Genomic DNA, 11,793 nt, shown 5'->3' with positions numbered 1-11,793 from the left:
GTTCCGTTTGGCCAAGGCTTCGCAGATGGAAATTCGATCCATAATGTTTTCTTCCGTCAATTCATGTGGCACCCAAACATCAAGCTTCTTTTTGAATCCAGCTTTATTCAGATGGTTTAGAACTGTTTTATGGTCAATCTTTAGCTCCTGGGCAATGCTACGAGTGCTAACGTGCCAGTCTACTTCTATCATTTCCATGATTTTATTGACATTTTCGACAACGGGCCTACCTGTGCGAGGTGCATCTTTAACATCGAAATTACCAGAACGGAACTGACGAAACCAAAATTGCACATAATTGGCTGTGACAGTATCAGGACCATAAACACCATTCACAATTTCAGCTGCCTGGCTTGCATTTTCGCCTTTATTGAAGCAAAATTGTAAAACATACCTAATTTTCTCTTTGTTAACTTCCATCTTTTACACCCTATAACTCACAACTGAATTGACCAATCAAAAAACTGTAAAAGAATTTTTTTTAGTACAGAATGTCACTTTTCCAATAAGCACAAGTCTGAACTTGTGTCATCAATATTTTATGAGATATGTATCACTACAGCCATCTAGTGACAAAATAATGGATTTCTTTTTCCCCAACCTAAAATATCTTTCATGTATTGTCATCTTATTTTGTAAAAGTTCCCTCCCCCCATTGTCACTATTCCATTTTTCTACATGAATTATTTTTCTAAATTTTTTTACATTATATACATTATTCTTCTAAGATGAGATATATTCTTAAAATTAAACTGGATATATATTAATATTTATCATTCAAGTCTTATGTATCTTCATAATCAACACAAATCATTAGTGACTAGAAAAAGAAATCTTCAATCCTTTTCAGATTTAATTACTTAACTTAAATGCTTGTTATTTGCACTTTTTCTCAAATGAAATGATTAATAAATATCTGATTTCAAATTATTACAAGAGCATCAATGCTACTGAATTTTCTGACAATACTTTTAAATGATTAAAAACAATTAATTTCATGTTTAAATTTTATAACAATTTTCATGATAGAAAAGAACATTAGTTTCTTTTTAAATATTCTATATTTACATTTAACATAAATTATAAAACATTAAATAGGAAAATATTAATCTTCTGAAAATATCCTATTTGTTCAAAACTTTCTAATTAATTAAAATTTAATTTAATATTAGTTTTTACTCTTTTTAGAAGCTTGATAATATCTGAAACTTAGTACCGTTAAAGATAAAATTAAATTCTAAATATATTTTGTCAAAATTCCATAGACTAGAACTGAACTAATTAAATTAATTAATGATTTGCAGATTTGGTTCATAAGTAATGTATTGACATCTGTTAATAATAATAATTACTATTAATATCAACAGATGGCAACATATCTATAGTCCATATTTATACACTTGCAATTTAATTAACCAATTATAACATGAAATTTTTGTGTAATTATTTATATTTGATGATTACCATTTTACATATACTGAATAAAATTTGTTGTTATATCCTGATCCCACTATTATTGGTAGAATGAGAACAAAGAACTAGGATATTATTGTCATAGATGTTATGAAGATAGAAATGTAGCTAGCAAAACAAGAATGTAACCTGTATGGCTAGATAAAATAGCTGATAAAGTATCTATCCAATTTGTAAGAATTTCTGGCTTAAATTCTAGTTCAATCTTTCCTCTAGACACTTTTAAAATTAATTCTAATAACTAAAATTTATACAAAATAGTAATACAGTCTACTTCTAGGCCAAACTGTCAATCTCTAAAATTAAAGTAACACAAAAAAATCCAGCAATATTTAATTATTTGATCTGGTTACTGTAATATAAAAAATTATCAGGCAATTATTATTACTTGCTATTGTAATTAATGTATTTTGTGAAGTGTATTTTTAGTAAATTTGATGATGAAAATAAATCACATAAATCAATTATCAAATATACTATAACATGATATCAAATATTTATAAAATAAAATAATAAAAATGAAATATTATGCATTTTACATTCTATTGTGGCATTACACTATATTCTGCTGCATGCTGTTCTTTTACAATTGAAATATATTTATCAACAATTCAATGAATCTTCCAAAACCAAAAAATTATCAAATTAACAGAATCTAAAATAATTAAAATTTAAAAAAAAATTTACAATGATAACATCATAAATAACACAAATATAGATTATTATTATTATAAGAAAAAATTTACTTAATGCTAGCTAAATATTTTACTCTTAAAAAATGTCATGAAAACTTAAACACCAAATTTTTTCAAGTGTTTGGATTTTCTTCAAATGTTATTTTTTTAAATTAATATACAGTGAAAACTTTTCAAGAAAGTTATTTTACATATATTCATAATTGAATACATTCAAAAAATATTTTATTTATTACTGTCAAATATTGATTTGTAGTTTTTCCATTATCATCAGCCAAGCCCATTCATCCTACTGATTTCAGTCATTGTCACTATGATTGCTTTTATAAATGTGATGTGAAAATAGATACAGGAAATGGATTATCATTCATAATGTCATAAACTGTATTTTTGAAACATATCAGCATACCATATAATTTTTTAAATCATATATGAAGAGTTGCTACTATAAAGAAGCTAATAATCAAAATTATAAATTGTTAATTATGCATTAATTACAGTTAATGTAGAATGGTTGGAATATTAGATAAGATACACACAAAACTAATTTAATTTTGTATATCTCTTACCTACAATAGTGAGTTATAAACTATTAAAACAAACTAAAAGAATAGAACAAAAAACAGAATATAAGAAAAAAATGTAAGGAAATTTACACGTATGATACGACATAAATTTAAAATTACAGAAAATTATTAAAATAATTTTTGAATGTATTATGCTAAAATATAGTCATGTTCCTCATTTTACCAAAAACAAGATTAAACAACTATAAAAATGTTTATATCATTTTCATAAAAGCATCTTTCAGAGAAAAACTTTAAATTAACAATATCCTTGCAATTATTATTATTATTAAAAATAAATTTTTACTCTATTATTAAATAATTATATATATATATTGAAAGCTTCATATGTAATATATAAAGTTTTCAATATATTTAATGTANATTTTTTTATTTAGAATTTATATTATATATTAAATGATATTCCTTATAAGAATTATTAAGTGTCCTCATCAGATTTTCATGATTTTTACATGTTGCAAAACAGCAAAAAACATTTTAAGGGTTCCAATCAGCCCTCAAGGTTGGACGTGTTGAATAATGATTTTACAGTCTCATTTAGAAACACTTATCTAATACAAAATAATAATGAAAAAAATATTTTCATAATTATTTTTTGAAATAATTTTTAGAGCAGATCAAAAGCTACATTTAAGAGAATAAATCCTATGACACTATATGGTATGCAATCATATTAGAAATTCTTATTTTATTTTGATAAAACCAAAATCATGTAATTGTTTTCATGATTCAAGAATTTTGAAATCTATAAAAAAAAATGTTATTTGTACTTTAAATGGGCATTTGTTTTTTTAAGGAAAGTAATTGTTCCCATGTACAGTACATTACACAGAATACAATAAAATGCTGAAGAGATGATTAAGCACATGAAATGGCTTGTTGAAGGATTCGTAAGAAATAAAATTTCTACTATGATTAAAATATAATTTTACAAAGTCTTGTTAATAATTGAAAGTGTGATAACTGGATGGTTGAGGCAGCTAAGGTATCAGCCAACTGCTCTGAGTGATCTAGGATTGAATCTGGGCAGTCAAAAAATCCTGGGAATCTTTTGAGGTGGTCTATCCTCTTCACCCATGCTGGGAACATAGTGATTGCATGTAGATGTACACAAATGTGGTGCCTGAAGTTCAGCAGACTGTCAGACCATAAAGCACAAAAAACCAGTTTTAATCAGTGTTCATTTTAAAAAAATATTTACATGAAGCCAGAAATGACTCCAATGAATTCTTTAATTAATTAATTTGCTTTAATAGAAGTGAGTAAAATATTCAGTTTAAGCTTTTGAGTTGTGTCATTAAGTAACAAATTGAGTCTAAACAGTAACTCAAATAATACAACAATTTCTGGATTAATTTCAAATATAATCTACTGTTATTAAAAACTGCTTTATAAATTATTTTATTTTTAAACGAAAATAAAAGTTCTAATATGATTTGAATAATATTTAATACCAAAAAATAGCATTATTACATAAGAATATAAAGAAAATGTTAAATACTTTGTAAAATTGATAAATTCTAACATCTGATGATGTCACTTAAATATTTACTCTAAATTTGCCATTTGCAAGTTGTAGAATAAATATTTTATTTTCAGCTAGCCATAGCAATACTAAGAAATTTGAGCTGTTGACATTGTCCCTTATATATTGCAACCATACTCCAATATTTGCAGTCCCACATTTGACAAATAATCTATCTTGATTTCCTTATTTTCATGTGAATCAATTGAAATTTGATAAAGCAAATTCTTCTATAAAACTTTCCTGCATCAAGAGATTATAACTAACAAATTAAATATTTTTGATTGTGTACAAACTTTAAATGCATACCTTGTAAGTAAATAGAAGAAAATTGGAATTAAAATTTTAAACATTACAAATAATATTAACTAAGTAATATATATTTTAAACGTTTTAAGAAAAGTAAAATTTTGTAAATTAGAGATTAAATCTAAATTTGATCTAGAAAATATATCTCACATAATAATTTTAATATATAATAGAAGATAATATTCACATCATGTTTTACTAAACTGTTCAGCATCTTGACATCGTATAGATGAAAAGAACAAATTGGTCAGCATTAATGAATGCTTTTAGCATCAATAGTGAATTTCTCAATAATTGATGTGTATTCAAAACAGTAGTTAAACAAACTACTAATAAGCATCATTTAATCTGTAGTTTTAATCTTAAATTCAGGAAACTTTGAAATATGAAACTTACACTATAAATAATCAAATTGACTGGAATATTTACAACCTGTGGAAAGATTTTGAACAACAACAGCTGTGCGAAAATGATTGATTACAGGAAGTTTTTTTGTTTGTTAACAAATAATACCAGAATAATAAAAATTCTGGAGTTTGTCTAATAATGAGCTTTTTATTATGCTAAATAGCACACTGCAAAAGTAGTTTGGAATATAAAGAAAATCTTGTCCAAATCCTAGTTTGGAAAAAGTTTTTGAACATAGAAAAAATGTATTAAAGCACTTTCTGTAATGATAATCACACATTAATTTTTGCAACTTAGTTGTCTGAAAGTATGGTCTGCATGTATTAGCATTATTGTTGCCTTTACATTGATCTAAAATGTGCCCTGTTAAAGAATACTGAGGATTTTTGAAACAAAATTGTAACTTTGATTTTGGAAGGAAAAACTCAGAAGTTTTCGATAGCTTGGTCATGCTGTTTCAACAGTAAATTACATGTGGAAGAAATGTGAAAGCATAAAAACATCGAAGAGAACTGGCTGATCAAGAGCAGCAAGCAAGAATCAAGATCATGCCTTAAGATGCATCTGTCTACAAAATCAGAAAGCCACATCAAAAGAATTAAATGTTTAAGTGGGAAGTTCACCATGCCAATGTTTGCAATTGTACAGTTTGAAATCAATTAAATGAAATGGGGACTAAGTTTTGTAGTCAAACCAAAACCATTCAGAATGAAACAACACATGAAAAAAAATGAATGGAATGAGCAAGGCATTACCAAAAGGGTATGAGTAACGATTGGGAAAAAGTTTTTTTTTTTTTTTTGATGAAAGCAGACTCTGTGCTTGATGTGGAGACAATGCTTGGACAATTTGTATGGTGCAGAGCAGATAAAAATTTGACAAGAATGTCTTTTGCATTAGAAATTATGGTTGGTCTTAGATATTGAGCTGCATGTAAGCAAAAGGCAAATGTGAACTGTTTTCTAAAAGAAATAAATGGGAAAGAAATTTTTGACAGACTTCTGATTCCTGTAGTGGAAAATTAATCTGGGGATGAAGAAGTTGTTTTCCAGGATGATAACGCAAGTTGTCATTGTATGAAAAACATAAAAGAAATTTTGAAAAAGAAAAACATTAAATCTTTACTTTGAACACCAAACAGCTCTGATTTAAATGTTTTTGAAAATTTCTGGGCTAATGGAAAATGTTAGTGGGTGAAAAACAACCTACCACAAAGAAATAATTGAAAGCTGCTTTGTTGCAGAGCTGGAAGGAAATTAATAATGACTATTGCTCAGAACTTGTTAAATCAATGCCATACTGTATTAAAGCTGTCATTAATCCAAAGGAGGTCCACCAAAATATTAAAGAATTTCCATTTCTTTTTTGGGCTACAATTTGAAAAATTTGTAGACCTATAAATTCCCACCGTCATCTATCTTTCCTTAATCTTGAGAATGGAGTTAGATGACAGACAAGACCAGATAGGGAAAATTTAGGGGCAGGCCCTGATTAACTATATATGAACTTCTGATGCAAAACAGAAGTTCATATACAGTATGGTTATTTCAATTTAAAATTTTTCCCTGAAAGGTGTTAATGATGACTCTATTGTTAAAGGAAAAGTATGATGTACAGGGGCAAGCCACTACTAATTTGAGGTGGAGAGCATATATTTTAAATTAAAAAATGATTAAAAATTTCAGCATGGCATTGTGATGTCACAATAAATAATTGTTCATTTCTACTGTTTAAAAATTTTTTTCTGAGATGGGAATGTTCAAAAACTTTTTCCAGACTAGATTTTGGATAAATTCTTTTTCTATGCTCTGAATTATTTTTCTAGTATGATATTTTGCATGATAAAAGCTCTTATCATTAGAAATAAACTCAAGAATTTTTATTACTCTAGGATTATTTGTTAACAAATAAAATTTCTACAATCAATAATTTTCACATAGCTGTTGGTTTGAAAATTTTTTTTAATGGGTTGTACAATAAATAGTTAATCCACATTCAATTCCCAGCATTCGTTTTTCAAACAAGTATTTTCATTCTTTTAAAGGATCATCTTCAGGTTCAGCAAACAAATTATACCTTAGTTATTGATTAGTTAATAAAAATTAATCTTTGGCTATTTAATTATTCATACACTGTCTGTCTAAAAAAGTAACTAAACTAGTTCCAGAAAAAATGCACAAATTGAGATACAACTCTATTATGATCCATTTAGTCCTACAATGGCTATGATCTTACAATGTTCATGAAACAAAACTGCTAATAGACCTCTTCTATGGTGCCCTTGTTCTCTTGTCACACTTGCTTGAGTGTCTTAAATCATTATACTGATACCTTCATGTGAACTTTGATCTTTAGAAAGAAGAAAGTCTACAGGTGCCAAATGTGGAGCTCCCGGGAGGAAAGTACTGGGATTTGCATATGAGCAAGGAACTTGGATGACAATCCCAACCAAATGCATGGGAATCATTCTTCTGGTACAGGTCTGGCTTGACATGCAACTTCTGCTATCATTTGGCATATCACATGATAATCTCTGGTCAGAAGAGAGCAAAGTTTAGACATTTTCAATCAACAGTGTGTTGGGAGGCTTGAATTCACATTCAGCCTTTATGGAACCATTGAAACTATCTAAAGATGTCCTGAGCACTGAGTCCCATAGACTTGTTTCAATAGCTGGAAGATTTCTGACAATTTTGCCAAGTTTCAAACAAAACTTAGTTGCTACCACATTGCTTTGCAAGATTGATGATGCAGGAAAATTACATTAATGCTTTGTGTCAAGCATTAACAGAACACATTAATGTAGTGTTTCCCAACGTTTTTTGTGCTATGCCCCACCTAAGCCTTTCTAAAATTCTTATGCCCCCCTAACATATACAGCAGCTATATGGTTAACTTAAACTCAGGACGTGTCCATTTTCGAATTGCCCCTGTGGGGCGTGGGCCCCACATTGGAAAACACTGCATTAATGTATGCTTGACAATAACACATTCTTGCAATATGAAATAAATTACATAGCAAAATGACAATATTAGCATATGTTACATTTATATTCTTGGCACATATGCTGGTCACTATAAATATTCAGTCTAGTTACTTTTTAGACAGATGGTATTGTCTGAAATATTTCATGCTGAATTTCATCATTAGATTAAATTAAATTCAAACAAGTATGGTGTAATAAAGATTGTAATATAATAAAGAATTAAAAGTATATAATTGAAAGAAAAACACAAAATACATCTACATATTTAAAATTTATTTTTCAAACCATTTTTTAAATTTTACAAAAGTACAATTTATCAAATTTTCATTTAAAAATTTTAATATATTTGCAGTATTTATTAAATCTGTGTCTGTGTGCATTCTATATAATTTGATTTTAATTAAGTGATAAATTTGCAACATATTAAATGATTTCAAAAAATAAATAAATACATGTTAGAACAACGTTTTTCAAAAATTTCAATTTGCTTATTGTGCTTTGAAGACTTTTATAGATTCAAATATCAACAAATTCTCCACAAATGGAGTTACATAAGTTTCATTGTCCTGCATTAACTGTCAATCCTCTCAAGCTGCTCCTAATCATCTAATGACGATCAAATCAAAAATGTGCAAGATGACCTTAATATTAATAAGCCAAATTGAACAAAAAGTTAAATAAATTGCACCCAATACTGACTTCTTATATGAGCATTGACATGTTAAATGCACATGGCAGTGATTTATATAATACATGAAATGGTAAAATGATGATACAAGATATTATTTTATAGATATTTTATGCATCAGTTTTAAAACTGTACAAATTTCATAAAAAATTTAAAATGTACAATGCTCAACTGTATACAAGTTACAACAATTTTATATATAAACAACCATAAGGACAAAATTTTATGATTAAAAAATTGTAAAAAATTTCCCAAATTAGATTATTTTTTAATTCCCACAACCTTGGCTTATTTATTAATGATTTAAAATGGGTGGGTAAATTCATTTTATTCGTTGTGTACTTAATGGCAGTGTAATGACTAGAAGTCATTGTTTGTTCAGTTGCATATTTATCTTCAACTGCAAATAATACAGTTTTGTTCAGCAACTATTATTGTACTAGAAAATCATTAGATCACATTTAAAAACTAGTAAAATTCAAGTGGATAATGATTTTACTAGTATGCATTTGATCGTCCCTTTTTTTTATCACTACTTGGTGGGGTGAGTTCATTTGCACTTATTTCTGCAGGCTTCTTCTGTGTTAGAATTTCACTTTGTCGAAGTTTTGCTTTATCCTAGGAACAAAAATTTATTTTAAAAACAGAAAAATTTATAAACAAATTTAAGCATTTAATTAAATTTACCAGTAATTCCAAATTAACATTGTGATGTTGAATATTATATTTATGTTCTTGCAGATCTACATTTGGTAAATTAATATAACTTTCTCCACATTCCTGAACAGTAAGAGCAAATGGTAACATCCAATCTATGCATGCAGCTATATCAGACTTCCTAAGACCTATAAATAACACAATTAAAGTTACCACCACCATCATCATCAAACAGAATTTTTTTAAATTAATAAATATCCACCTGAAACAGCAGTTGCAATTCTCTCTGACATCATTAAATATACTGCAGATGCTGCTAATGTTCTATAGGAAAACTGTAAACAATCAATATCCAGCATACAGAGATCAATCAACTGTAAAAGAAAAAATTTCTATTAGAAAATAATATAATCATATCAAAATATTTTGTACAATTTAATATACTTGTATATAATCCAAAATTTGATTATCATGAATAAATTGACAAAATAATTTTTTAATAAATAAATCTGCATTAACTATAAAGTATGTGACTGAGTATTTAATTTTAATAAATTTAATTTGAACACAACTAACACCATTAAATTTATACATTTTTAGTATTACAATTCAAGGAACAAATTATTTCATAAAAGGAAATAGAACATTATCTCAATCAATTTTTAAATTTATTTTCTTAAAGTATTATTTAAATTGATTAAAATATTATATCACATTTTAATATAAACAGATGTTTGACTAAAATATGACATTAAATGGAAGTATATATGTATGTTAAAATATCCATACTTGTGAGAGCTTCAAAAATTGATGACTTGAAAAATCAGGTAGCAGAAAATTTTCTTTATCATTGTTTCCTTCTTTAATTGTAGCCAATTGCAAATATATATTTAGCCAATTGTTCACTGTAATTGGCATAAGGTCCCAGTTTAATGCCTGAAATTAAAAATACAGATATAGTTTTATTATAAAGTATTTTAAAAAGACATTCAATAAAAATACAAATGAAAAATTACTTTAAGAATAACCATTTCTTTATCTAAAATTTCATCTTCTCTACAAGATCCATCTGTAATGTCTGCAAAATCACTTATTTTTGGAGGATAAATTTCCTAGAAGAGAACATTTTAAATCATATAAAATAATAAAGTTTAAACACTTTAAATTCTAAAGCATATTATTATTAATTGAATTTGTTTAAATAATATAAATCAGGTTTAGTTAAATATTCATATTTATTTGTGATTATAATTTTTTTCCACAGATTTAATACTTTGAAAATACCAAACTTGTAAAATTAATACAGTATTCATCTTTTCATTTATTTTTTTAATTTTTACTTGTTTTCTATTGGCAAGGTGATATATATTATATCAGAGTATAATAAATTATAAAAATTAAGAAAATAAAAAAAAATCTAGGAAATAAAATAATTACAAGGAAATAATTTTTAAAATTTACCTCAATTTTAGAAGCAATAAATAGGGCAGTAACCCCAACTAGTTGGAGTTGTTCTTTAGGTATATCTTCCTGTACACTGAGGTAGCGGTCAACAAAATCCTGAGATAAGTATAATGTTTCTCTATGTAACCGATATGAATCACACACCTATAATTTTTAAAAATTATTTTAATGATTATTTTCATAATGCATCTAAAAGGTAATTATAATAAGCTAACACACAACTTTTTTAATTTTAAACTTACCTCAATTAGCCAATCAAGTAAGATTGCTCGCATTCTTGAATTTAGTGCTGGATGCTGACTCAACATGTTATGATTTCTAGTATAAGTTATATCTTTTTTCACTAGTACATCCCAAACATCCTGAGAATTTGCCCAATTGAAATAAGGCAAAGGTGACTGCAAAGAATGTGAAGACTCAGGTGTAAACAAACAAGTTAGGCTCCTGAAATTACTAAATGAAACTAAATCCACTGGAGTTTTATTTCCAGGATTGTTCTCTTCTTTATTAATGTCTTCATAAATAATTGAGCATGATTCATTGTTGTTATTTCCATTTTCAGATATCCTTTTTAGTTTTGTTTCTTTCTAAAAATTAATATAATAATAATATTAAATTTTAAAATAAATATCCTTACTGTACAAAATAAAACTTTACAAATTTTTTTAATTTAATTGTTTTTTTAATATATGTAAATTATCATCTTACAATTTAAGAAGAAATGTAAACTTAATAACATCTGCAACTGATTATAAAAGTTAGATAAACAACACAAGGAATATTTGAACTAATTCCCAAGATATTAAAACTGCAAAGTTTCTTGATATTTAATACTGATAAGTTTATTTATCAAACTTCCTGATTTAAAAAAATCAATAAAGTGTACATAGATAATAGTGTTGTACAGTACATATATACTGGTATACAAACTATTAAGTAAATCAATTAATTACATATATAATTAGCATTAAAAAAAGATTTTAATATATATATATATATA

General features: G+C 26.6%; 2 protein-coding genes across 2 annotated transcripts in view; both read right to left on the bottom strand.

The window, feature by feature from the left end:
- The window catches only part of LOC111626309 (G1/S-specific cyclin-E1-like), a 4,762-nt gene extending 4,111 nt beyond the window's left edge, over nucleotides 1–651 (bottom strand). The window contains exon 1 of the mRNA XM_023369630.1: nucleotides 4–651. Coding sequence (XP_023225398.1) covers nucleotides 4–420 — 417 coding nt within the window. The 5' untranslated portion in view covers nucleotides 421–651. The remainder of the gene's footprint in view (nucleotides 1–3) is intronic.
- A 7,695-nt stretch (nucleotides 652–8,346) lies between these two features.
- The window catches only part of LOC111626308 (G1/S-specific cyclin-E-like), a 6,339-nt gene continuing 2,892 nt past the window's right edge, over nucleotides 8,347–11,793 (bottom strand). The window contains exons 2-8 of the mRNA XM_023369629.1: nucleotides 11,036–11,380; nucleotides 10,791–10,937; nucleotides 10,346–10,441; nucleotides 10,119–10,265; nucleotides 9,592–9,703; nucleotides 9,360–9,517; nucleotides 8,347–9,290 (exon numbers count right to left, since the gene is read on the bottom strand). Coding sequence (XP_023225397.1) covers nucleotides 9,171–9,290; nucleotides 9,360–9,517; nucleotides 9,592–9,703; nucleotides 10,119–10,265; nucleotides 10,346–10,441; nucleotides 10,791–10,937; nucleotides 11,036–11,380 — 1,125 coding nt within the window. The 3' untranslated portion in view covers nucleotides 8,347–9,170. The remainder of the gene's footprint in view (nucleotides 9,291–9,359; nucleotides 9,518–9,591; nucleotides 9,704–10,118; nucleotides 10,266–10,345; nucleotides 10,442–10,790; nucleotides 10,938–11,035; nucleotides 11,381–11,793) is intronic.

This window comes from Centruroides sculpturatus, unplaced genomic scaffold (assembly GCF_000671375.1).
Source record: "Centruroides sculpturatus isolate CEXI.00-Female unplaced genomic scaffold, Cexi_2.0 scaffold182, whole genome shotgun sequence".
NCBI lineage: Eukaryota > Metazoa > Arthropoda > Arachnida > Scorpiones > Buthidae > Centruroides > Centruroides sculpturatus.
This window is presented reverse-complemented; position numbering and strand designations above follow the sequence as displayed.